Consider the following 27,672-nt stretch of genomic DNA (forward strand, 5'->3'; position numbering starts at 1 on the left):
GCAGACTTCCACATGCAGACAATGTTTATAGGATACAAAACTACCTTTCCAGGAAGCCACAATATATTATTTGCCATTAGGGACTGACAACTTGCAGCCCTCCTGATGTTTTGGCATACAGCACACACCAACCCTAGCCACCATAGTCAATGGTGAAGGATAATGGGAACTGTAGCCCCAAGCATCTAAAGGGCCACAAGTTGCCTTCTCCCAATATATGCCTTAAATTGCAGGGGGGGAAGGGGGGGTCCAATGGCTTGTTAAGTTTTCCTTTGCTAGCACTATCCACCTTACAAGGAATCTGGCTTAAGTTTGCAGAAATGGTACAATGGGCAGCCCTGCCCAGGCAGCAGCACTTCCGAATACAAATGAAGAATTGCAGGCTTGAATGCTTCCCTGTTTTGACTTTCCAGGCACGGCACCCAGCAGCTTCTCCTTGATACATTGCTTCCCTCTAGGCAGGGAGTATACATGCATACTGGAAACATTAATACAGTGGTCTGTGTACAGTGGTATAGCCTTGAGAGGTCTCAGCTATCTGTAATTTCTGTACATCTGAATGGCTCTGAAAGCATGGAAGCTCAGAGTGGCACTATCTTTTTCCCACAGAAGATGAAGACTCTGATAACACCCATCAAAGGTGCTCTCCCATTTCTCCTCTTCTTCCACTTCCTGCCTAGCAGCGTCTGTCAGAAGGAGCTTCTGAATCAGATTCAGCATTGGAATTATAGAGAAGGAGGTAAGAGGTGCCCGTAAGGCAAGGCAGAAGCAGGATTTGGAGAATCATAGGTAAGCCCCCTGGGGCAGGGACCTGTGCACTGATGGCGCTGTACTCACACAAATAACATCTGAGTGAATCTCACGTCTCTGAGTTCTACAGAACAAGAAGCCAAATTGCAATCAAATTAAATGTTATTTATGTGTACATAAATAGATCAAGATATAACAATTCTAACTTTATCTGATTACTATGATTGGACATTACTAAGTGCCTGAAATATAACTTGACAGGAGTTAGGGATCTGATTGATTAATGTTTGAGGATGATTCCAGAATGGGCAGTTCTCTTTCTTGGGTGGGAATAGGGAGCGGGAATCTAATATTCTGCAGATGTGTGTAAGAGGAAACACCAGTATGGGAACTGCAACAGGTAGGAAAACAAAGATGGGCAGATAGTCCAAGAGTCTTGAGACTGGCCTTCTCCAGCCTAGTGCCCTCTGGCTATGTTGGGCTACAATTCCCATAATTCCCATCATGGCCATTAGTGGGATCTGACTAAAAGCAATGGCAGGAGTTTTCTAGCACTTCTGGAAAGCACTTGGCTGGTGAGACTGAGTGTCAACTTACAAAGGGTCCTACTAGAGGAGACCTAAGCTTCATGTAGCTTTCCCACCTCTTTCCCACAATGGCCAACCTCAGGGCCATAAGCAGGGCACAAAGGCAGCCACACCAGGAGCAAGAACCACCTATACAGTTGCCCTCCCAGGATTGGTCTGACCCCCATATAAAGGAAAGCAAGAATGCAATCCTGTGCATGCTTAGCTATACTGGCTGAGGTGGGTGGGAAGTTGTAGAATTTTTTTTCCATCTAAACATGTATTGGATTGTTCCTTAAGATTAATACCAAATGATAATCCTATGTAAAATAGATTCCTGAAAAGGAATAAGAATCAAGTTAGTCATAACTAACATAAGCCCCATTCACTTCAATGGGTTTACTCTAGATAGGACTAACATTGTACAGTACCTATGCTACTGACCATCATCACTGCAATTTGTGGCAGGGAATTCTGTTCATTAATTCTACATTATGTGAACAGGTACTTTCTTCTGTCCAACCTGAAATCTTCTGTTAAATAAATTCATGGGATGACCAGAACACTGGAACTCCTCTGATAAAGAGGAAAATGCCTCTTGGGTTGCATTCTCCACACCATGGATCATTTTGTAATCCTCTGTTCTTTCATGCCCACACTCCTAGTTTCAGCCCTAGATAATTTAGTCTTTTCTCACAGGAAAAGGGACCAGCTCCTTGATTATTTACTTTGTCACCTAGTGTATTAATTGTAATTGCCAACAGGATGTAATTGCTACAGCTTCTTCTTTAAACTGGGCCTATTTACATGGGGATTAAACTGAATGGGACAATCCTGAGCAAGCATGCCTTACCTACCCTGTCAGAGGCTAAGGCACTTCTTGTCCCCCCCCCCCCCCACACACACACACCTTCCTGCTCCCATTCAGGTTTAGACTGCTCAAAGTGACAAAGAGCTTCTGCGGCTGCAATTTTCTGTTCTTTGGAGGCTATAAACTCCCATGGCCAGAACTGAACCACAGACATCTCTAGGGCCTTTAAAAATGAAACATGTTGAGCCCAAGAACAACCGACTCTGCAGCAAGCGTATCTCTCACTGCAGCATCACTGCCTCTCTACTGTGGCCAGGAGATAGCGATGCAACTGCTGCTGGAATATGTACGGTAACAGTGGAGATAAATTCCATGAGTTTAGGGTTTTTTTAAAAATAATGGTCTGTGGAAAAAGTCCAAGCACATTTCTGTAGTCTCATCTTCTGATATTCTGGTATTCCTCCTATCCGGTATTCTCTTCACTCTACTTGCCCTACCTATGTATGTATTATAAATATTAATATCCTGTCTTTCCATGAAACATGCCAAAGACAGGTAATAGCTACAAGAAAGACAAGAAATTCAATAAATCGTTAAGAATGGTGGGGGGACACAAGGGGAAGGGATCAAATTAATGCCTAAGGACCATTAAATATGAAACATTGGAATGAAAACATTTCAAAAGAGCAGTAGCATTAGTGACACAACAATCTAAACAGAAGCAAAAAAACAACCTTTCAGAAAGAATAAACAAGAATGATTTTAGCTGAAGGTCTGCCAAGATACAAGAAGGTTTGCAAATGGCTGCGTAAGACATTCATGAGGAGACAAGGCAAGCTCCTCCCAGCAGAGTATTCCATGTTCAGGACGGAACAGATCATAGAAAATGCCACTCAGAAACTGGTTGGACATGCAACAAAGCCTCTTGGATTCCATGAGAACTAGAAACACGGTCCATTTAAAAGAGGGAGAGAGAGAACTCATCTTCTCAGGAAACTAAATGCATGTTTCTTTTTTTGTTTGTTTGTTTCTTTTTTGCTTTGCAGTCCCACATACAATTGGATTACATACAATCATGACTCCATGTAATAGCATGCTTTAATCCATGAGGATAGAAGTGTATTGATCACAAATCAGAAACTTGGTTAATATGTCACTTTTTCCCCCTGAACCTCTTCTTTTCCTTCACTGTCATGTGCATTCTGGTACTGTAGCAGAAAAAGTCAACATTCAAGGCATAAAGAGTATCACACGCTTGCTGGAGAGGTGGGGAAACAGCATCTTTTGGCAAATGAAACATTTGTTTTTGACTCACCCTGACACCCTATTGCCAGAACTGTCCAGGTAAGAAAACAGGGCTACCTGGTTATCTTTCCTCCCCGCTTTCTGTAGAATATGTAATTCCTCAGTGTGGATGCACCTTATAGCTCAAAGGGAAACATTGGATTAACAGCTAGTTTTCCTGGAGTGGCTAGATTTTTAGCATTAAAAGCCCACAAACCTAGCTTTAATGGTGGAGAGCATTTAAATTGGTAGCTGTCTATTAACCATATTTTGCAGTATCAAATTCCATAGCCTATTATGTGTGAGGATGAAATATTTCCTCATGTCTACCCCAATTCTCTCATTACTCAATCATATTAGAAGACTTCAGGTGTTGGTACCATGAGAGAAGGAAAAAAACATTCCTATCTACTTTCTACACACCATGTATAATTTTATACACTTCTATCATATCCCATATGACTCACTTGCTTTCTAATTTAAAACCCCCAGGCATTATAACTTTCCTTGTAGGGGAAAATTGCTCCAGATCCTGATCATTCTGGTTGCCTTTTCCAGGTCTACCGTATCCTCTCCGAGGTGCAACAACCCAAACTGTACAGAGTACTCCAAGGGTGATTGTGCTATTGATTTGTGTAAAGACATAATGAAATTGACATTTTATGTTTAGACCCTTTTCATACTGATTCCAAGCCTGTTTTGCAAAGTCTGCACACTGTGTCAGTGTTTTAATTTAGCTATCCACAACAATCAGATGATCTCTTTCCTGGTCCCAGAGTGGCAGCTCAGCCCTTATCAGTCTATCTAGGAAGACAGGATAGGATTTTTCCCCATCCAAAAATTTTATTTTTGCTTACAGTGAACTGCATTTCAATCATATTTAACTACTAATATAACAGAATGAATTCCGATCCCAAATATTCTTTCTTTGTTATTTGCTTAGCATGAACTAAAATGCAGTGCTATTAGCTCCTCTTGGGTGCATTTTTTACATTTTGTCTTTCCTGTCAATAACAACTTAATTGTATAATTCTGTGATATTAGAATATAGTTTTAATTTCTGGAGACCCCACCAGAAATTACATTGAAGGCTACCTTTGAACTGGGAAGATGGCAGAAAGGTAACCAAAGTGAACAAGATGTCGGAGCAGCTTCTTGCCAGGAAACAATAATAGCTAAAGGGTCCTTTCAGTTCAGAAAAAGATGAGGTGCAACAGAATTCCATCTATTTTTACTGAGTTCAGCATAACTTAGTCCAAGGTCACTCACTATACATAGGATTGTAACTCATGGCATCAGGCTACAAGAGGAAAGATGATAGAAGTTTATAAAACTACGAATCACTGGAGAAAGCAACCGCTCTGGGGAAATCCACCATCAAGTTCATTGGCAGTGGGTTCAGAACTGGCAAAAGAAAGCGCTTCTTCACACAGAAAGACAGAGTCATGGCCACTAGCTTAAAGTAATTTTTAAAAAGATCATCCTTTCACAACTTTCCAGATAATTTTGGCTGCAACTTCCACCAGGCTCAGGAGGGATGGGTACTGAATAGGGATGATGGGACTTTAACCAGTTTTTAACCCAGACTTTGCTTGCTCAAGAAGTGGTCACAGCTTTGCCCACACTGGAACTCTGAAAGGGGGCTGCGTCTTGGAGGGGAGAATGAAGGTGGGCAGATTACAAATTAATGCATTGTGGCATATGAAAAGGCAGGATGAATGCTCATATGGGATGAATTTCGACTAAATTAGACATGTTTTTCTACGCAAGGCATTTGTTGCACACATGTTATTTCCTGCTAGTGATTGTTGATGATGTAAACCCCAGTTTCACTTCTGTTTGTAAACAGCACTTTCAGCTAGTTTTTTGGAGCACAGAAAATAGAGTATTTCAGAAAAGTGAAAGATAAAACGGTTTCAACTTGTGTATTTGCACTCTTCTGCTAAACCACAGTATGTAGCAGAAATATGGGAAAGTAAGCACTGCCTTCCTTGTGCACTGTTTGGATGTCTGTTCTGTGACAAAATCAAAAGCAGATGCAGTGATGAACTGCCTCATATAGAAAAGCCCTTGATCACGTGGAGCTTAAATAAGTCATGACTAACTTGTCCCACTAAATCTGCTCCACAATGATCCAGATTCAAATGGATTTAGGCTGCATTCTTATACACATTTACCTTGAAGTAAACTATATTGATCCCAGTGAAATTTACTTCCAGGTAAACATGCATAGCATTGCACTCCATGTCTGCATTCTTGTTAGGAACCAAGTCCCTCCTGACCCAGTGAAATTTAGGACTTCTCTGCACAAGACATTCATTGTGCATTTGTGCATCCTCACTCATGATAGTTTGTGGGTGCTTTACATAACACACTGTCATCCACCAAGGCCTCTCTTGTTCTTTGCAACCAATTCTGCAGGGTTTTGTTCTGAAATGAGCAAAGTGTGCTATTATTTTCCAATGTTAAAATGCGCAGCAATGAGAAACACATGTATTTTTGCAATTCTGTTACAGCGCAGTGCATCCTAGTGATGTGTCATGGCACAAAGAAAATGAGAGAGAGGGAGAGAGTGGGAGGGGGGAGCACAGTAAAACAAAAACAAAACCTGATCTGAATCCCATAAAAATTCTGAAAGCAGAAGCCTTGATGAAGTGCTGGATTTAAAGTCTCATCTAGAGAAGTCCTTAATTCTGAGTAAGCTTGAGTAGGATTAGGCTGCACCTTGTGTATCTTGTCCGCATTGGCTTGCATTTGACTGTTCCAGTTTAACTGACATGTGAATCAGAACTGGAAAGATCCAGCAAGATGCGGTTGGAATCCCATTGCTTTAGACATTCTTATAACACTGCATTAATATATCATCATTTTTTCTCTTTATGAGGAACCCAAGGTGGGTTACATAACCTCTTTTATCTGCACAATCACAACCCTGTGAAGTAGGTTGGACTGAGTCTGTGACCAGCCCTAAATTTCATGACTGGTGGGGACTAGAACCCAGATCTCCCAAGTCCCCAGTCTAACATTTTCACCACCACACCATGCTGGATAGCAATATAATTCTTGTTTGTAATTCTGATAAGGGCAAAAGCCTTTAAAAATCCATCCAACTACAGCAATGACTTCAAAGTGCAACTGTATACATGTCTACTCAGAAGTAAATCCAACTGAGTTTGATAGGATTTGCTCCTCAGTAACTGGGTATAGAACTGTGGGTTTAGTGAAATTAGCCCTTTCTGTATTGCAGAAATAACCAAGTGCTGTCTTAATGTAGAAAGATTTGAAAGTGTTTCATATTTATTTGCTTGTACTTGGAAACATTTATACTGCTGGCTGTGAACATGAAATACTCCCAAGTGAAAAATACGCTCATAAAGTGAGCATATAACTAAGTGTAAATGGTAGTTAAATGTGCAAGAGTCTCTGATGGGCTGCTTGCATTGGAGGAGTTATCATGCTAAATATATAATAAATGCCTACACAGACATGTTGCCCCAAGATTACAAAGCAGAATATTATTTTAGATGATAATTTTATCAGTAGCTCCTTATACCTATCCGCACTTATATATACCGATATATAGGAATAGATTCCATCAAAATTGATGGGAATTCTCTCTGAATAAATATGTACAGGATCACACTGAAAGAGTGTGTGCCAGAAATTCCCTGCAAGTATAACCCCATGCAAGACCTACATGGCCTTAGACAGGAAAAATGGCCTCCAACTTTTATTTAATCTTGCATAGGCCTCAGACATGTGAGTTTGGATAACCCACTAAAGTGCTGAGTTTTAGGTCAACGTATCTGGAGAGCCATACGTTGTCCATCCCAGCAAAGAGCTGCAGAGAAAATCTATTTGGAGTGCTTTAATACTCAATTTGAAATAAATTTCTGTCTATTTAGATTATTTAATTATACTAGGAGAAGGAGGGGTTGGATCCAGATTGAGTCACATATAAATAGGCTGCAGAAGCAGGTTTTCCTGCCCTCCATCCAATGGCAACCCTTCTGTCTTGCAAAACCAAACCAAAACCAAAAAGTACACAGAAAGTCATGAGGTGGGCTTCTCAGTTTTGGAGATTAGAATCCAGCCCATTAATAAACTGTTCATAACATCTCATCCCAGTCATTAGCACTGGTTTGTCTTGCCGCAATACCATTGTGATGTTTCTGCAGTGTCAAAACATTTTGCTTGATGATTTGTTGCCACAACTGTTGGTGTGTCTCCTCCTAAACAACTGTTGCACTAGCCTAACAAGTCTGAGCCTGATTCTCATAATCATTTGTGAGTCACGATGAAGAGGAGCTGATTGATTTTACCTGTCATTTTTGCAAGAATATTTCTTCCCATTGCACCCCCATGTGGTCAGAGCTGCATCTTGTCACATCCTGGAAGCCAGTTATTGAGGAATGGTTTTTATTCTGTTTGTTATGCAGGATTATTCAAACTGTTGAATGAGTAAACCCTGAATGAATAATGTAATTGGATGAGTAGAAGTGATCATTTTGTTGTCTAAACTGCAAATCTCACACTTCTCCATGTGTCTGTATGACCAGAAGAAATATTTGCCACATAGAAACTGTGAAACTAAAATTTTGCCCTAGTAGCCTTGCCACTGTAATAAATGAATAATAAATATGTCCATTAGGGGGGAAAAGAAAGGAAAACTGAGTTTCCTCATATATTACAGAGGGTTTCCTTCCTTTCTTCTTTCCTTCCTTCCTTACTTAGATTTCTTTCCTAGCTTTTAGTAAACCTCCTTACAAGGTGGCTTGCAAAACTTTAAAATAATGACACATCACGGCATCAGACAAAAACAGTAAGCACCACAACAAAAGTAACATATTAATGGCTCAGCTTCAAATGTCATCTTAAAAATTGCACCAGAAAGTCTCTCCTAAATAAAAGCATTTTCCATGTGCAATGGAATACAGCAGAGAGAACCCCATTTTCCTACCATTGTATTTCTTATTTAAAAAGAAGAAAAAGAAAAAGTAATGTAGACAAGCAGAAGGGTTGTAAAATTATAATGTGAAACCTTTAGCATTTCTCTGTATGTTATACTTGAGGACACTCTCAGTACGATCCTATGGGTATCAACTCAATCAGGCTGACTCCCAGGAAGATGGGTGTAGGGCTGCATCTTTAACGGATGATGCTTCCTTTCTTTGCAGTGGGTTCTATAGCTTTTCCTCAGTAGTAAGAATGCCTTAAGAACTGAGTGGGATTTGATGGGCCACTGGGGACGCATTGCTGTTCACCTGGCATCCTGCCAAGGGTTTGGCTCTTCCCCTGACCCGCAACCTTTAACTGGCAATTTATCATCCTAAGAGCTGTGGCATGCAGCCTCCTGGATTGCACTGCTGTCTGGCAGAGGTACTTCAGATAGTAAGCCCTGACCTTCATACAGTCCCTGGGATTAACCCCTGTTTCCCTGCAGCCTCCACCCTGTCTCAGAAGCGATTGAAAATCTCCTGAAGCAAGTCATTTCCATCAAGAAGAGGCTGGCCGAGCTAAATGACCGGCTCAAGGTCATGGGCAGAAAGCTCTTTCCCATCTGGTATAAGGCCCTGAGGAGTCAGCGGCTGAGCCGAATCCAGCTGAGGAGACTAGCGCTGAAGCGAAAGAGGATGTATGCAGCATGGAGGAGAGCTTAGAGGAACTAGCACCTTTCCCCAGGCAGAGAGAGTGCATGCAAAATCTTGCTTTGGTTCCTTTGTTCCTGAGCATCTTCTGAAACAGCACAACAAAAAAACCTGGCTAAAATAAAATGTTTACAATACTATTACTGTGAGTGTCTCTTCCACGTGGTGTGCAATGTCATATCTTCTGATGATTCTACATATTTCAAACTCTTCATGGTGACTTGAAGCTGGCAAAAAATGAAAGTATCTCAGGGATCTCTGTCTTTTATCCAGGACAGGCTGCCACTGTTGCTTCTGACCCTGCAGATCCATGCACATGAACACATACAAACTCACAAAGATGTGGGGAGGTGAAATACCTGCAGGCACCACTCTGGGCTGCACCAATGGCACTCCATGCTAGACTGAGCCACCCATATAGACCCAAAGCCTTCAGCAGAGCAGTGGAAGCTCTGGCCCAGGGTGCCCCATCGTAGCTCTCTGGGGTTCCCAAGGTGCTACATCCTGCTCCTTGGGTCCCACCTTTTTCTCCAGCTGGCACTTGTTTCATGGCTCCTCAGCTTTTGTACTTCTTCCTTCCATTCTAAAGGGTTGAAATACCTCCTCTGAAACTTACTTCCTGTTAGTAACTTTAGGACATGATCCTTTGACCTCTAGATGGTATGTAGAGGGCCACAGGAAAATTCAGAGTTCCATTTCTGACCTTGGAAACATACTCTAAGAGAAAAGCTGGGACATGGAACTGGGAGAACCCTCTCCAGGCCTTTGCAGTCAGTGCAGAAAGAACCATCCCAGCAATCTGAGGTGACAAGCCTGACCTTGGAGCTCTTGCTGGCTGGATATTCCAGAGGGTCAGAGGACAGGAGTGTGGCTCCACCAAGATACAAAATAACGCACTGGTGCCTCAGCCTGACCTCCTGGAAGCAGGTGCAAAAGACTGAGATAGCCAAAATCAGCTGTCTTGGGGTTTTGCCATTTAGGAGAAGCACAGAGATGATCCTGGGCTCCACATTTCTTCCTTCTTCAGTTGGATGTCCATAATCCACCAAGTTCACAGGGCTATAGGCACCCCCACTGGATTGTGCCCTTAGGGAAAAATATACTGGCATTTTTGGCCACACCATTTCTGCCTTCTGCCCTGCTCACAATCAGATCGTGATCCTGAAAGCTTTTCTGCACACAGTTTGAGTTTACCTGTTTCAGAAGCTGGATCTTAAGAGGTTGTTTGGGAGAGGCTTTTTACAGAGAATGTAAACATGTCTGGTCATGAATTATGAAACAGATGTGGAAATGATCCAATTTTTAAGGAAAAGAACAAATGTATAATAACAGATTTTCTGCATATTACTCATACATAAACAGTCCCTTCTGGGAACAATCCAAGCAGAAACGGGAACAGGGAATATTTACTGACTTTCCTTCCTCTGTACCTCTTGGGTATGTGTTTTCCCCTTCTTTTTTGGACCAAATTTCTACAAAGTATATTCTCAAAAGATTTGTGAAATCCACAATATGGAGCTTTCTCTAGTATATGTTGAAAGAAAAAGGCAAACGTACAAAAAGAAATTGTCAGGATCTCCCTGGATTCCTGGATTATGTTAATGACCTACAAACACAGTTGTTTTTCTGAAGACTGTTTCATACATGGTTGCGATCACGGTGTATGTTTCCCTAACACCCCCTCTGTTCTCAGTAAAGATCGTCTGACTTTCAGCTTCTTCTGTGTTTCAGACAACATGAAAACTCACAGTCAGAGGTTGAGTGGGTTGCCATTGTACCATGGTTTATTGTTGAAACATGGATTACTACATTGTCTCAACCCAGCCGAAATAAAATACAGTTCATAACCCAAAAACAAAGCACGGGCTCTCTTCACTGGTTGTTTGTTATCAACAAGCCATGACTTGTTAGCATAGCTGGATTCAGACACATGATAGCCCACATTTCAACAATAGTAGAATGGCAACCCACACTCAACCCATATTCAACCCCTGAGTGTGGACTGTGTTGTCTGAACCCAGACTTCACCTTTAGATGCTTCAGTTTCTGCCTTTTTCCCTATTCCTGTTTTATTACTTGCAGTCATTCCCCCATTTTAACAGTTCAGAAAGTGCAACTTCCCAAAGCTAATTCACTGCATGGATGGATTAAAAAAAGCATTTTTCTTCTGTGAAGGCCTCAGAATGTAACAAATTATATTATTATTAAATATGTTCTACTTTCTACAGTAAAAGGGAAAGGGAAAGGTTTCCCCTTGACATGAAGTCCAGTCATGCCTGACTCTAGTACAGTGTGCCTAAAGCAGCTCATAATACACATTAACATCAAAAATTGGCAGCATTTGAAAGAAAAAATAAGTCACTAAAAACATTGTAACAAATGCCTGTGAAAAAACAGGCTGGATACAGGCTAAGTCACACTTTATTCCCATTAACATCAAATAGGAACAATAACTATTTACTCAAAAGTAGGTTCTGCTGAGTTCTGTAGGGCTTACACTCAAGTAAGTGGTTATAGTGCATACAGGACTGCAGCCTCAGACCCACTGATTTCAGTGGGACAAAAGTGTGAGTGCCATTTCTAAACAGACTTCAGCATGTTTAGAAATGAAAATGTACCTCAACTCCCAGCATTCCCCTGCCAGCTGGGAGTTATAAGAATTTAACTGCCTAAACATGCATAGGATTGGGCTCTTGGCATATATATTCACTATTGTATAGGTGTGGTGCAAATTGTGAATCATTTCTCTTCTATGTCATTTGGATGAAATAGGGAAGCAATGTTACCTTCCTGTCTTTTGGGAAATGTTCCTTCCTGCAGGCATGCAGATTCCAAGATGATGATAAGTTTTTCATTCCCCACTAATATTTTAGACACTGAGTCCATTTACTATTTGTTCCTATAATTCAGAATTTGCCTCCATTTGATGGGGCGATTGTTATGGGGAGCTGCCAAATGCTCAGCCAAGAATCATCAAATACCTGAGGCTACCTCCCCGTTCTAGGGAATACGTGATTGTTACAGAATGTGCATTGTTTGTTTCAGAAGGAGGTGTCATGTCAAAACATTCTTGACAAGAGAAGAAATACTCCTTCCTCAGCAAAGCCTGTCAGAACAGGCCTTTTGACTCTTAAGTATATCCTGTTCTTCCAGGAACAACAGCCTTGAGAACAGCCTTACACACGTGCCAAGTACAAAATTAGGCACAAACAAGATTTTTTAAGGGGTTAACAGAAAGTTTTCTGCTCTATTTCTAGAGGCTTTTTTCCTCAGTTTTAGAGTGCATGGCTGAGAGGTTTTCTTTCACCCACATTTTCTTCAGCAGACTGTTGGATCCTTGAAATGTGATTATCCAGTTTTCTATTTAATATTCAGGTGAAGGGCCCATTAGTGCAATCATTGCTCCTGATGATCCCACAGCACTTTTACAACTGCAGTGGGTGCAGCAGCTCTGATGTCACTGAGCGCTTTGCAAGTTTAGGATAGCTTGGCTTTTTTTTTTTTTTAATGAGAAAAACTTAGAATATGACTTCCGTTCCAAGGTCTGTGTGCACATTTTGCCAAATCCGTTCCTGTAATTATTGCAGTTACTCCATGATATTTCAGCGGATAACTTGTTCATTATAAAGCTACAATTCTATAGTGTAGGGGGATGGGCTGTAATTCAGCGGCAGAGACACGTGCTTTGCATGACAAAGATTACAAGATCAATTCTGCACCTCTCCGGGGAGGGCTAAGAAAGACTCCTATCTGGAACGCGGCAGAACCACTGTCAATCAACGGGTAGATAACGCTAAGCTCACCACATAGGATTCATTCCAATACCCCAGCTGCATGCCAATTCCCACACAGGCCTTCTTGCCCAACCTGGCACCCTCCGAAAGTGTGGGGCTGCCCCTCTGTCATCTTCCCAGTCATTGCTCAGGCTTCCCAGGGTGGATGGTACTTGTAAGCCAGCACACCGGTAGGGCACCAGGTTGGACTCAAGCAGTACTTCTTTATTTCAAAGAGTGCACTGTGTCTTCCAAGCATGTTTAGGCAGAGAAATGCCCTACACGCTGGCTGGGGGGTGCCGGGAATTATAAGCTGGTTTTCTGCTTAAGCATGCATAGGATTGTGTCCTTACAAGATCATGGACATAGACGTTATTACGAAATACACACAGCAGCCCTAAATGCTTAAGGTTTTCTAAGCTCCAAATGCAAATTGGAACGCAGAGCTTAGTTTTGTGAATGCATGTAGAGCTTCGTATAACAGCAGCCAGCTTTTTTAAATCGGTTCCGTTCCTGCGTGTTTCGAGGCAGCCCCGTGCACTGAAACGCAAGCCTTTCTATGCATGCCATCTCATGCTTCACCAGTTTTATTTCAGCCCGCCACTGCTTGTAGCAGCGGTGGTTTATTATGTATAGGATACTGTATACCGAATATAGAGTATATATAAAATGCATACTGGAAATTTAAGACATTGAAGACCAGAGGTATGAAACGATCACGTAGAGTTTGAACCGGATAAACTGTAAAGATTGCAACCGGATCTGTAACTGAGATATTAGAAATATTTAGAGATGTTATTTCTGCTTCTCAGGTTCTGCTAATGACACAGAAGCACAGCCATTTTTATGTTTTAGGAAGAACATTCGCGGGCAAACTGCCTCTCTCCCGAGCTCCGCAAAGCTCCCGCCTTCCTCGGCACAAAGCTTGGGCGGGTGGGCTGGCGGCCGCAGGACCGTGGCCGGGTCCCCGGGCAAGGTCTCTGCTTATCCAGCTGCCGCGCGATCCCCGCCCCCCTTCCGCTCTTCCCACGCCCGGGAGGCCGCAGCTGCCTGGCGAGCCGGGCGAGGACGGGGCGGGGCTGCGCAGCTCCCTCGCTGGACGCGGAAGCCCGCGGAGCAGCGGGACGGATCGCACGGCAGCGGCGATTGCGGGGCGGGGTCGGCGGCGGCCGCACACAGGCAGCGATGTTTGGCATGATCCGAAATTCCCTGTTTGGCTCGGCGGAGCTTTGGCCCTGCCAAGTCCTGAGCAAGGGGGAGAAGGTAAGAAGAGGAGGCGCAGAGGCTGCGAGGGTCGCAGGAGGGGAGGGGCCGCCGTCCCTCGCCCTCCCTCCGCGGTGGAAGTGGAGCGGACCCAGGACGTCTTTCTCCAGTTCTTGCCCGCAGGCACACGCACTCTTGTTCAGAGGGCTTGCCTCTCGCTTTCCTTTTCTTACTTTTACCCAGCCTGGAAGGCTTTGGGTATGCTGGACTGCAGTTCCCATCGTCCCCAGCCAGCAGGCCCACCAACATCTAATGTGCTTGCGAACCCTGTACTGATTTGTCCTCCTGAAAGAAGCAGTCTGTGCCCCCCCCCCGAAAGGCAACTTTGTAACCCCATCTAAATCTTGACTTTCAAAAGGACCTAGTTGGAAAGTGGGGAGGACTTTCCTTTTTACAGCAGGATCCTCTGTTCTTTTCAACAGAAGATCATGTGTCTTCCCCTGTTAGAGAGAGAGAAAGAGAGAGATAGAGAGCGAGAGAGAGAGAGAGAGAGATGCGCCACTCTGTTGAATCAGCCCCCACTTGACCACTGCTGAGTCTTGCAAACTTGGCATAACCCGGGTTCATGTAGTGTGAGCGAGGTTGCAAAACGGCAGCGATACATGTCTCTGCCTTACCATGGGTTGAGTAAGCGCAGTGGGCTTTGGTATCACAGTACCCCTCTCTTATGATCATAGAAATAGAGAAGTGGAAATACGAGTCACAATGACCTGGATTACACAACGTGGCGTGGCTTGTTGTGAATAAGTAGTTTACCCACAAGTATGACGTGAGCCAGTTCCTTACTGGTATTAGCCAAGGTGGATAAACGACAAACTAGGCCTTCTCCCAAACCCACTTGGGGCTGTTCTGTGAATCTGAGTGAGCATGGTCTATGCAAGGATTAAATGTGTTCTCTTCTAGGCTTGTTTGATCCTCACCTAACCCACAATCACCAGGTTTGCACAACCCAGGAAACCCCACACGAGGTGGGATGGCTTGATACATAAGCCTCACCATGGATTAAATCAGTCCCAGTAGGCTGTTGTGCCACGTGTGGTGGCCTGCAATCATTTATCCATGCAAGCTAATTCCAGTAAGGAATTGGCCTGTGACACTGGTGGGAGAAATAATTATTCACATCTATCTGCAGAGAACCTTTGTGATGTCAGTGTAGCATTTTACAAACTATGCTTCCTCAAAGGACATCTCTTGAATCCCTTATAGCTCCCTAGAGCAGTTTTGTGGCTACAGCCATTCAGTAAAAATACAATGGCATGTTTTATAATGTGTGGATTTTCTCTTCTCTGCATGAAACTCATTGCAGACTGAAGAGTAATATGTGAACAACGCAATGCTGGGGCCCAGTGGCATGTGGTATTAGATCAAGCAGTATTACGGCTACACAAAGTCATAACTCTTCCTTTTGCAAAGAGGAGAATGTCAGTTACTTGCGGTTACACAGCAGGTGGGTTTTTCTCCTAGCACTCTGTTCAGTGCTGATTTGCATGTCCTTACCTGCCACTTTTGTTTGCTATGCTTGCAACCCCACCCTCCTTCAAGAGGTGGGGTGGGCTAGCCTCCCAGTCACCCTCGCAGTCACCCTTTGAGGTTGGGAGCACGTCAGGCTAGATGTGATGGTGGTGGTTCTGTATATGTAAAAAAGAGGATGCCTCATTTGTAAGAGAAATAGCGGGAGCCTCCGGAGCACAAGGACACAGACACACACGTTATCTCTGTTGAAGCCTTTAAAGGCAGCACCAGAACAAGAGAGAAGAGCTTGAAAGTGATTGTCTGCATTGAAGGAAAAAATATGTTTGCTCTTTCTCACACTTGGCACCATTTGAGGAGCTGCTTATATAACCATTTGGCTTTGAATCGTGATATCAATTAATACTGTGTTAAGGATAGACATTGCCTATTTTATAAGGAATTTGAAATAATATTAGGTTAGCATTATTGATGTGGTTTGGGCTATTAAGTTTTAAAATGGATTGGTATGAAACTGTTCCTTGCACTGATGTATTGTCTTCTTGCTTGTATTGCTGCTCTTGTGCTGCAAACTGCTTTAGACCTGATTATTTGGGAAAGTAGCACGAAAATTAAAGCAAAGAGGGTGATGATGCAGTAGCAACAGTAGCTCAGGTCCGAGCAAGAGAGGCATGTGGGTGAGACCTGTGAAACTTCCCCATTTCCATGATCCATGACTTAAACTCAGCAGTCCATCTTTCCCTGCATTTTAATCCCAGCGGTGGTTCTAACATCAAAGTGAACTTGGGTAAGCGAAAGTGAATGGGAAGAATTGCGGCAGAGGATAAGCCCTGGAGCAGGGAAGCATTGTGTTTTGCTTTGTTTTGTTTTGACCTGTACATGCCCTTTGCTCTTTACACTTGGAGCTCCCATCTCTTTCTCCATCACTGGTTCAGAGCTCCTTTCCGCCTGAGGACCACATTGTATTTTGAAGACGCTCAGGCCGAGTTTCATGGGTGGGTTGGACCAAAGACAAAAGGTGAAGTCCAAGATAGTAAAAATACTTTAGCTTGAGGGAACAATCCTGTACACAGTTAGACAGAAAAAGCCCTACAGCTGGCTTTTTGGTTGGAGTTGTAGAACCTTTTCTGTCTAAACATGAAAAGGATTGTGCCCCAAAGCTCTTACTGCCAATACACAAGCCAAGGAGGCAGCTCAGCCTTTTAGAATGAGGGGAAAAGTTGCACAAAGGCTAAAAAAAAAACCACCAGTGGGGTGGGGAAAGGGGAAGCAAGTCTGGGAACCCAGGAGAGCTGGATTGGAGTCCCTGGGGACTAGATTTGTGACAGCAGTATAGGATTATTGGCCTGATGTCCTGCTTTGGGGTTTCCCAGAGACCTCTGGTTGTCCACACTTGGTAACAGGATGCTAGACTAGATAGCCTTTGGTCAGATTCTTGTCTTCTGTTCTGTTACCTCATGAGCTTCAGTGAACTTCAGTTTCAGCGGGATCCCTACAAACACATCCAGACCAAGCATGTTGCCCCACACTGGCTCTCTTGACTCAAGTTCCTCTTTATATACTATTTTCGGCCACAGTTTTTTGAAATTGAAGCACTGACAAACCACCCCATGAAATAATGAAAGCAAGCACATCTTGCACTATTCCAGAATTACCAGCAGCCCGAAAGCACGAGAGATTATGTGGTGTGTTTTGCTCTCTCTCCTCTTCTCAACAGCTTATCAAATCTACTGTTCTGCCCAGGCACATTTCTCATGAGGCCAGGCCTAAAGGACTTGTTTATCAAGTCCTACCACCTCAGCTGTACTTGACTGGAGCAATGACAACTGTGCTTAGGCAGCAGTTAAGAGCAGGCCGATCAATATTTTACTGCCATGAGCATTCCATTCCAATAATAAAGGCAAGACAAAACTTCTAACCAGCAAACATTCTTGCTTGCTTAAAAAAAGAAAGGAGAGACAACTAATTCATACAACAGTCTAAAAACCTGACTTCGCTGCAACAAGTGATTTGAGGTAAGGTTGGAGTGGTGGCTGATAGTACAATGAAAACAGCCACTCCATATGTGGCAGCTGTTGAAAAGGGCAATTTCATGGCTTAGATCCAGGACTGGCTGTCTGCCAGCAGGACAGAAACTGCTGATGGAACAGATTTGCCCTTCTTCCTGCAGTCCCCTGTGTGCTCCCCCCCCCCCCACACACCCACACACACACTAAAAAAAGCTGGACAACAGAGTAGAACTGGGGAGTACCACAAGGCTATGTCTGCTCACATGATATTGGATTTAACACCACATTACTGATTCTTGGGAAACATTATAAAACGACAGTGTCATAGTGCCATTGGAATGTATTTCATCCTGGGTCAGATGATTTGCCCACCTAGATCAATATTGTCCATGGGGACAATACCATGCCAGCCTCTGGAGATTCTAGGGACTGAACTCGACTTTGTCATAGAAAGCACATGCTCTGTCCTACATCTATACATAGACAGAAGGTGCAGCCCCATTGTAATGAAATAGGTCATCTTCTCCAAAACAACACTTGGAATGTGATGATCAAATGGTGTGTTCAGCGGCCTTTCTTGAAGGGATAGCTGCTCTTCCAATAGCAGGATATAACCATGGCATCTATGAGGACATTCATTTATCTGACTGTTGTGTTTCCAGGATGAGGTGGCCTATGAAGAAAGGACATACGAAGGTGGGAAGTTTGCCACTGTCGAGCTCACTGGAAAGCCATTTGATGAGGCCTTACGTGAAGCAGTGCTGAAACTCCTCAAATACGTGGGGGGAAGCAATGACCAGGGTGAGAAGAAGCTCTGTATATCCTCTCAACTCCTTCTGCTTCATTGTACAGTTGCAGCCGCACCATCCCCTTTATAGCTATATATCATCCTACGTTTCAAGAAAATAAACCCTGTAATTCATGTTTCTCTTTCAGGAGCTGGGATGGGGATGATGGCTCCAGTGTGCACCACAGTATTCCCTGCAGAGGATGGGTCGTTGCAGCATAAGGTGAAAGTCTTGCTCCGGATCCCAAGCCAGTTCCAGGCCAATCCTCCTTCACCCACTGATGAGAGCATCCGGATTGAAGAGAGAGAAGAGATGGCGGTTTATTCCACGTAGGTTTCCTAAGCCAGTTCTGAGAGATGGTATATTCTTCAGTAGGTTAGCTTCTGCAGTACTGAGCAAGCTGTAACCACAACGGTCAGTGGAACAGCAGGGAGCCTGGACTTCCCACTTCCCCAAGAAAGATGCATCCCATTTATGTTTTACCGCAATGAAGAAGAGCTTTTTTGTTTCACAGCAATTATCACATCAGTGAAGAAGTGGCCAAGATCTGCACATCTGAGTGTGGTTATTATTGATGCAGCATTTCATGACTATCATGGCTGGACTGCTAAACACTTCAGAGTTAAATTCCCATAACTCTTATGTTCTTTTTTGTAAGGTGTCATAAACACCCACTGCACAGTGCAAGCTAATATTTCATATTTTTAGGCAAATTGAGCTGAGGTAGATAATGAAATCAGTGTGTGGTACCAGAACGCAGCTCTGGGAAACCCTCTAGTTGTTACAGAATGCTCTGGAGCATGTACACTGTGCGTCTTTCTTTAGAATCCCCCAGGCAAGCCTCTCGGAAGCGAAGCTAGCTTTGTGCAACAGACAACTGGGCATGCAGAGCTTCAGGGGCTGTGCCAGAGTGGGAAACCTCAGGCCCAGGGTCCCATGCTGGCTCTCCCAGGATACCAGTCTGGCATTGTAGGGTTACCCAGATGGCCACATCCTACCCCCACCCTTTTCTTCCAAACCCCAGTTCCTTAGTTTTTGTGCACTTGTTCCCCCATTCTGAAATGACTTTCCTAAGGCTCAGTTACTGGTAGTAAGTGCTGTAAACTAAAATCTGTTCACATCTCTTTGCATTTGGGGCCCCACCACTTTTGTCTTTGGACCTGCCCTCTCTGCCTATGGCTTTACCTGCCACAATGGGATGTGGCTGCTGAGAGCTTCCCCAAAACTGGATTTGGCCCTTGTGCTGAAGGACATTTCACTATCCTGCCCTTTGTCCAGAGCTTCAGAAGCGGGGAGGGGGTTCTTTTGAAAAAACAGCTGCAGCATCTGGAATCTGTTATGTGGGGCATGCTTAGCTACTTGACCCTAGATGTTTATCTTTGCTCTTGGTACATTCCCTTTGACCACCATTCTCAGAACACAGTCAGTTAGGGATACAGTTGTGAGTAAGACAGAGATGCCTCCGTACTTGGCCAGCTGCAGGGGTCAAATTGTGTACAGGAAAGTTGGACTTGATGGCTGGAGGTCAGTCCCTCCCATTACAACAGCGGTGAGCAAGCTGGCATGTTCCACATGCTTTGGGCTACGCCTCCTGTGATCCCTGGTCACTAGCTTGCTGGCTGGGACTGATGGGAACTATTGCCTCAGACATCTGGATGATACCAAGTTGCCTGCCGCTGCTTTGTGACATTTCATTTGCCGACAGGGAGAGCTCCTGTCTTGTGAGAACCCTGACTTCTAAATGCTGAGAACAAACCAGAACTGAGAACCAGAAACTTTGTTTCTTGGGCCAGTAAGACTGTTCTCCCGTGTGTATGCAGCTGTTTTCCATCAGCATCTAAGAGCTCTGCTCCATGAGTAGCTCGAACAAATGTATGGAAAACTGATTGCCTGATGCTGTCAGGATCTGAGCTGCTCTGGAGGCCAGAACCAGAGCAAGCACCACCACGTTTGCAGGGTAGGCTCCAGGCTCTGCTGGAGCTGTCAGCCTACTGATGAGTGCCAGGTGGGAATCCTGGAGGAAGAGCCATATCAGAGGAAGCTCTTCCCTCCAGAACTGACCACAGCAACACACGTCTTCCTGTAGCTGCTGTGCCTGCACCTTGCCCGAGTGCCCCTTGCCCCCGGCAGCCCAGGTCCTCCCGTCTGATGCTGTGCCTGCACCCTGCCTGACTGTTCGTGCTTCTGGTTCCTGCCGTGTCCCCTGCATCTTGCGGTATCTCCTGTTTTGCCATGCTTGCTCAGCAGAGCAGGTTCACCTGCAACTGTAGTGCCTGCCCCTGCTCCTAGTTCCTGCCTTGCCACGCTGCCTTGCTGTTCTGCCTGCCTCTTGCTGACCAGATTTATCCTGCCTTGCCGTGTGTCCTCAGCAGTGCAGGTTCCTCTGCTAGCTGTGCTGCTGCTCCTGCTTCCAGCCTGCCCCTTGCTGCATCTGGCTCCTGCTGTCTCCTGCATCTTGCCATGTATCCCGCTCAGCTGCATATCCTGCCTTGCCGAGCCCCCTGCTGTGCCAGGTATCTTGCCAGGCCATGTCTCTTGCCCTGTAATCCTGTCCTGTTATCCTATCCTGTACCTCTGTCCTCCTGGTTCTCAATCCTTGGCCTGTTCCTCACCACGTCCTTGTTCTGCCCTTATGCATTCTTGTGGATCTTGACCTCAGCTTGTAGCATGACTATGATTTGGGCTTCCCATTATGCCCCTCTTTTGGACTCTGTCTTGCCCGAAGTTCTGTAGCCCTGGTGCCTCCGTTGCTCTTGACTTATCTCTGGCCACACAGGTCCCAGCCAGGGGCCCTGACAGACACTTCCAGTGTGACAGTTCTCTTGAACCAAGCTGAAAGAAAGTGGATGTCTTCAGCCTGCTACTTCTGGTTGGGACACAGGCTTGTGCTCACTGGGGTTGGTGGGGGTGCGATGAATGACACTGTAGACCATCGAGCAGAAGTGGCCTTTGGGTGTCAGACTCGTATCAAGGGAAAACTAGAACTTTATTGTGGTTATTGTGATGAATTCTGCTGTCAAAGATATAGTTTGAAAAGGATGTCTCTTTTTGTCCAAGTGAGGGCTGCGTAATTTTAATTATATAGGCACAGTGAAGGGAATATGATGCCATTGCTCTGCTGTTCCTTCTCAGTGTCTGACATGAAACGTCCTGTTGGGCTATCCAGCAAATGTTCCCTCTCTGGCAGTTGTCTTAACTGCAAGGACTTCTTATGGTAGATGAATTTCCCTTGACTGACATCTCTGGAAATTGCTGCTAAATACACATATTGATGTTAACTGTGTCTGACATCTGAGCAAAGATGAGTTGATCTTCTTTGCTTCCTCTTTTTTTTTTTAACCAAAGTCCCACCAATCTCTTTTCACTTTTTCTTTCCCCATAATGAAGAACGAGTTGGATTTGTTGTTTGATTAATCCAGTGAAATGAAAAGTCATAAGTTAAAAGTTAGAGATTGGTTTTCCTTCTTGATCATGGTCCTGAATTTCATAAGGTTTCCTACATGAGCTATTATCTACATTTCTTTGATGGGCTAATGAGCTTTTAAGGTGTTGCTTAAGACATTATTGCAAAATCACACAGTTGAAAAGGATCTAATTTTACCCTCCTCATCTCCCTGCGCAGGACTTAACTAGGTGTGCTATTGGAAGATCTGTGCCCAGATTTTCCTCTGTTGTTTTAGTTTAATACCAGCTTCCGTCTGGGCCTCCAAATCTGACCGGAAATCTGATTCTAGGGGGCTGGCAGTCAGTCCTTTCACTACCACAGTTTCCTCATTCAGATCACCCCTATTAATGCTCCATGAGGCCAGTAGCTCCCTTACAGGTGTGGATTTCCCTTAGGAAAATGGGATGAGGAAAAAGGGCAACATCACAGTCTTGCTTGGATTCACCTCCAACACCTCCACAGCTGCTTTGGAACCTTATAAAAGCAGTGAGAGATCCAGTTGTAACTCCCCAAATGCCATGTCTAGGTTGACCACAAGAGACAGAATTTTATAGCCACCTGTCTCTAGTCTCAGGCCAGCCCTACCAACATGCAGAGGAAGGCAGCCTTCTTGGGAGGCAGGTTCTGGGAGGCAGCAGTGACAGCCTCCCAGCCATTTCTTCTGTGCTTCTTCCCCCTCGCTTGTAGGACAGCCTGTCCTGTTCCCCCTAAACTAGCGTAAGCTGGTCTTCCGGTGTGTTGACAAATGCTGTCCCCCAGCCAGCACTGAAGTTAGATTCAACTGCAAGTCAAGTCACCTTCTGTACATAGAATGGAGTGTGGGGCATCACGTTGTCCTCAGGCAGCAAATGATCCTGAGCCAGCTCTGATCAGGTCTTTCTCCCTACCATAGGTCTATTCAATGTGCTAAGACTATCATATTTGGGGAAAAGGCTGCTCACAAGCAGGAAAACAATCAGGTGCCCCCTCCAGCAGGCCGGCAGGCTTCTAGTGCAGAGTCCTTTAGGATGAGCAGGGCACTACCATTCCCATGTGCACAGTTCCTCTTCATTTCAGGGGGTTGCCCATAGGAACATCCCAGTGGGTTATATCTCATGGGTAGGCCCTGTCTCACTCCCTTTCAGCTGACCCAAGTCTGCCTCTCCACACACTGTAAGGTAGTTTTGGGAGCCACCTTGCTTCTGGGTGGAATAGCACATCAGAGTGATGGTGCTTAACACCACCAGCACCCTTTTCTGTCAGAAATCCTGCTTTGGTGTTATTTTTTCTTCTGTTTTTCCCTTGTTTCACACATCCTTCAAAGTTGTGCCCTCCACATCTTTTGGACTGCAAGTCCTATCAGCCCCAGCCATCAGATGGGACTTGTAGTCCCAAACATCTGGAGGATACCACATTGAGGAAGGCTGCCTTCTGTGCAATTTTTATCAGCTACTGGGTGGCTCACCACACTCAAATACCTCTATTTTCTGTTTATAGGCAATTTGGTGGCTACGCCAAAGAAGTGGATTATGTGCAATATGCAGCCAAGCTGACTTCTGCCATAGGAAACGAGAAAATCTACCACAAGGACTTTTATTTTTGCAATGGCTATGATCCTCCGATGAAACCTTATGGGCGACGCAATGAGGTGTGGCTGTTGAAAAAGTGAGCAATCGAAAAAGAAAGAAGTAACAAGACTACTAGACAAGGGCGAGAGGAAAGAGGAGAAATAGCCATGCATTATCTAGAAAGCTGAGGGTTTTAACGAGGCTCACCCAGCATTTTTGAACATTTAACAACAACAAAAAAAAACTTCTTAATTAAAATGCTTTTCATTTAAAAAGTTTTAATAAAAATGCTTTTGATTAAAAAAATACTATTCCTACTAAGGATGATATATTCTGTGCTTGCCATTTCTTTCGTCAGCTGTGAGTTAAACTTATTGGATACTTTTCTGTCCAAAACAGAGAAGCCAAAAGTAAAATACCTTTCAATAAAGATAACTATATTTAAAGCATGTTGAGTGAAGCTAAAATACAAATTGGATTTCTATGGCACCAGAACAAATGGGCAGTGTGAGCAGCTGATTGTGAGTGGGCAAAGCCTCTTTTCAAATGAACCAGGGCTGTCTGCATTCTTCATAATAAGAACAACTATTTCTTGACCAACATATTTATGTTGCCCCTTCACTTGTGGCCTCACAGGGTTGCACAGATCTCTTCCCAAGGTTGCCCAGAGGAATAATTAACCAGCTGTACTTACAAGCCAGCCAAGTTGACATCTGTTAACAGACAGGCATTTCCTGCAGGCGTTGCCATCCTGTTACCTGAGTTGGGAGAGGATTTCTGTCCTTCGTCCAAGTGGTCGAACAAGGTGCTAAAATAGCTGATGGTACATTGACTGGGAAGTCTACAAACTCCCTAACTGATGTTCTGGCACTTATGCCCATTTTTACAGCCCATTCCTCATACTGGCAGCATAGGCTATATTAAAATGAGCAAGCTTGGCAACAGCCATCACCACCAGCTGCTGCATAGTGCTGTTGTGGTGTTGGGGAAGGCTTGAGTGCCATCTGAAAGGCATTTTGGACACGGTAAAGCCATCCCAATGGTCATCCACAGATGTTGTCCTTTGCCCAAAGGACAATGCTCCTCTTTTTCAGTGCATTATTAGAACTAGACATAAGAAACAGGTTCTTCACCTCTATGTGAGAGAAGGAAATGGTGCTAGCTTTGCTCGTACAGTCCTTTAAAAATTGTACAGCACACAGGCCAAGTCCTGAAGGAAGGGAGGGAGGGAGGGCTTTGAGCAAAGGACAGACAGAGAAAAGCAGTTGAATGTTAGCTGTTCAACAGAGCAGTGATATTCAGGAGGTGTCTGTGTTTAGAACAGCATTCATCAACCTAGCATCCTCTAGATGTGTTGGACTACAATTCCAATGGCAGTGCTGGCTGGGCATGATGGAAGTGGTGGACTGATACATCTAGAGGGCAACAGGCTAGCAAAGGTTGCCCTAGTACAGCCACCATCTGCACGACCACATAAGCAAAAGCTGTCCTTGCTGAGCAGGAATCTCTGTTTGCCGGCAATTATATGTACTTATTTGCCGGATGACAGACAGCTTAAAAATGAAAATAAGAGGGCTGCCTGAAAATTCCTGAGATCTCTCTTGCCACACTGCATAGCAGACTGCACACCTGGAAGTGTGGCTGGTGGAGGGGAGGGCAGGCTAATGGGGGGGAAACCAGTGGTGGCCGTCAATCTAAAAGATGTGGGGCTGCCAAGAGACTTTTATTGCCAGATCACAAAGAGCAGAAGGGATCCTATGGGAAAAGGCAAGTCCTCAGCTGCTGTGAGTGCTTTTAGTACTAGGATATGGTAGCGGTAGCAGCTCCCTTATCCTGAGCCAGACCATTTGTCCAGATCAGTACTGGTTGCACTGAGGAACAGTCTCTCCCAGATGCTACACGGGAACCTTTTCCAGCCCTACTTGGAGATGCTGACAGTGGGATCTTCTGCATGCCAAGCAGGTATTCTACTGCTGCATCGCAGTCTCTCCTCACAGCCAGTGGCTGCTTGAGAGCAGGAGTCCTGGGCTAACATAATCCAAGGAGGGTGCCGATGTCTGTCGAGACCAACCACAGAGTCTCGGGCAGCCTTGTGTTGCTGCATCTCTGTGCCCAGTCCCTCCTTTCCAGCCCCCAGTTCTCTTGCAATGCATCTAGAGAATCAAGGTGTTTGTCTCAGTGGCTCATGGAACAAAGTCACCCTTACTCACCGGCTGCTCCTTCGTCCATGCCCTCCTCCCTGCATACCTTCATTCCTCTCCCTGTTTTTGCCACATTTCTTTCTCCACCCCTTTCTCTGCTTCATTTTTTCCTTACTGCTGTCATGTTTTTCATCCTCTGCTCTCCTCTGTCAATTCCAATTCCCTCTGTTTATGTCCCTGCCACTCTCTCCATTCTCAAACTCTTATCTTTTTTCTTTCATCCCATGTTGTACTCCAATGGAGACCGTTTTTGTAGATTAGGAACTAACAACTTGTAGCCCTCTTGATGTCTTGGCCATCAGGTTTAGTCAGCATAGCCAATGGTGAGGGATGATGGGAATGTTGGTCAAAAGTTCTGAAGCCCCCCAGTTGCCCACCCTGACCTAGATTATTTTGCACCCGCCCCTTGTTTGATGTATGAGACTCAAAGTGAGGCATGGAGAACCTCAGTGCAAACTACAGTTGACTGCTGCATTTAAATCCTGGAAGATTTCTTATTGTATCAATCCCCATTTCCTCACATAATTGCTGAGATATATTGAAGTATCTAAATAAGAGCTTGAATTTCAACCAGATGGAGAACACCCAGCATCTTTTGCCAAAACCTGTCAACTTCTGAACAGCTACACAGTTTTGTATCTAAATATGGATTTGATGAACTATTAAGCACCATTCTTATAAAAAATCATGCTTTTTATATTTACAAGGGTGTAACTGCTTCCATCGTATAATTTTGTTGAACAAACTGATAGTTTAGTTGTCAAAAATTATTGCCCAAGAAAAAACTAAAAATCCATGGTGGTGTGCACATGTGCTCTGTCTGAATGGGTGCTTGTGCTTTTTTGCAATGTCCAAAATGGAAACATGAACATCTTCCCAGCAAGCAGGTGCATGAGTTCAAATTCCGCATGGAGGGGAGGCTCATACGTTTTGTCCCAGCAGTCCCTTTTAGGAAGTTAGGATAGCCTTCTGGGACCTTCCAGGTGAATTAGGCTACATCCCCCATTGTCCCCCAAGCTGCTCATCCAGTGATCTGTAGTGGGATATTGTTAATTCATTTTATATTTTTAGTGTATTATATTTTAATTGATGTTTTGTGAGCCACCCCGAGGCTTCGGCGAATGGGGCGGCATAGAAATTTTCTAAATAAATAAATAAATATGGGGGATCCAGGTTGAGGATGTCTATCTTACAGCTTCTACTTTAATATTAAGGGTTAGGAGGCATTCCAGAGATTGTGAGCCCTGACTTTGCTGTTCTGTTAGTTTCAAGAGGAAGGTAAGGGTGATTATGACCTCACATGTGATGCTGCCTGAATCTGAAGGATGCTGCTTCTTTGTGCTTCCATGATACAAGCGTGTCTTTGGGTTCACATTCCTATTTATTGTATTTATTATATCTATATTCCACCTTTTTTCTGCAAGGACCCAATCCTCCTCACTAATTGATCCTCACCCCGTAAATGAGGTAGGTCAGGCTGTGATTCAGTGTCTGGCCCAAAGCTGCCCTGTAAGGTTCTTGGCCAAGTGGGGAGTAGAACCTGTCTCTTCTAAGTCCAGCACTCTAACCACTACACCACACTGGCTCTATAGCTGAGCAAATTCTCAAATCTTAGGTTTGGATAAAAGGAAGTGTTTTGTATTTTCATACATTGTGTAACTGAGGCTACATGGAAATATTCCTCCAGTTAGTATTGGGACAGATTTTTCTAATTTAAATTCTGCTTCTCCCCACCTTAACTTGTCTTGTGTTATCTGTACCTCCAGTCTCAGTTTCCATTTTTGGAGGGAGGCTTGTAGCTAGTTTGTACCTTTAAACAACAAACAGCAATCTCTTGTTTTTCTTGATTTTCTTAAGATTAGTCCAGACAACTTTGGGAATGACTTCATGATTGCCACAAATCAGCACTCTGAACAACCAGCCGGGAAGGGAGGCAGGGCCATGCTTGTCACAAGAGCCTGCACTCTGTACAGTCCCCTAGAAACAGGAAGGCGTTCCAGGGCTTCATTCAGTTTGGGAGTTTGGAAGCAAGTCCTGGTCTGTAGCAGGGTTACTATGTGTATTGACACAGTAACACTTACGTAATTCATTGCTACAAGATCTAGAGGTGTCCATTC

The 27,672-nt window shown here is 44.3% G+C and overlaps 1 protein-coding gene across 1 annotated transcript; it reads left to right on the plus strand.

Moving 5' to 3' along the window:
- The first annotated feature begins 13,935 nt into the window (after positions 1-13,935).
- On the plus strand, positions 13,936-23,804 carry HEBP1 (heme binding protein 1). The gene is made up of 4 exons (XM_044455667.1): positions 13,936-14,095; positions 18,237-18,375; positions 18,511-18,691; positions 23,284-23,804. Exons 1-4 carry the CDS (start codon positions 14,018-14,020, stop codon positions 23,453-23,455), a joined length of 570 nt encoding a protein of 189 aa, XP_044311602.1. The 5' UTR covers positions 13,936-14,017; the 3' UTR covers positions 23,456-23,804.
- The last annotated feature ends 3,868 nt before the right edge of the window (positions 23,805-27,672 follow it).

Source organism: Varanus komodoensis, unplaced genomic scaffold (assembly GCF_004798865.1).
Source record: "Varanus komodoensis strain SLA01 unplaced genomic scaffold, ASM479886v1 scaffold8, whole genome shotgun sequence".
NCBI classification, from domain to species: Eukaryota; Metazoa; Chordata; class Lepidosauria; order Squamata; family Varanidae; genus Varanus; species Varanus komodoensis.

Excerpts from the sequence above, each read along its gene's own strand:
- HEBP1 (XM_044455667.1), top strand. The coding sequence starts at position 14,018 with ATGTTTGGCATGATCCGAAATTCCCTGTTTGGCTCGGCGGAGCTTTGG. Across the intron at positions 14,096-18,236 it reads TCCTGAGCAAGGGGGAGAAG|GATGAGGTGGCCTATGAAGA; the intron begins GTAAGAAGAGGA and ends TTGTGTTTCCAG. Across the intron at positions 18,376-18,510 it reads GGGGGGAAGCAATGACCAGG|GAGCTGGGATGGGGATGATG; the intron begins GTGAGAAGAAGC and ends TTTCTCTTTCAG.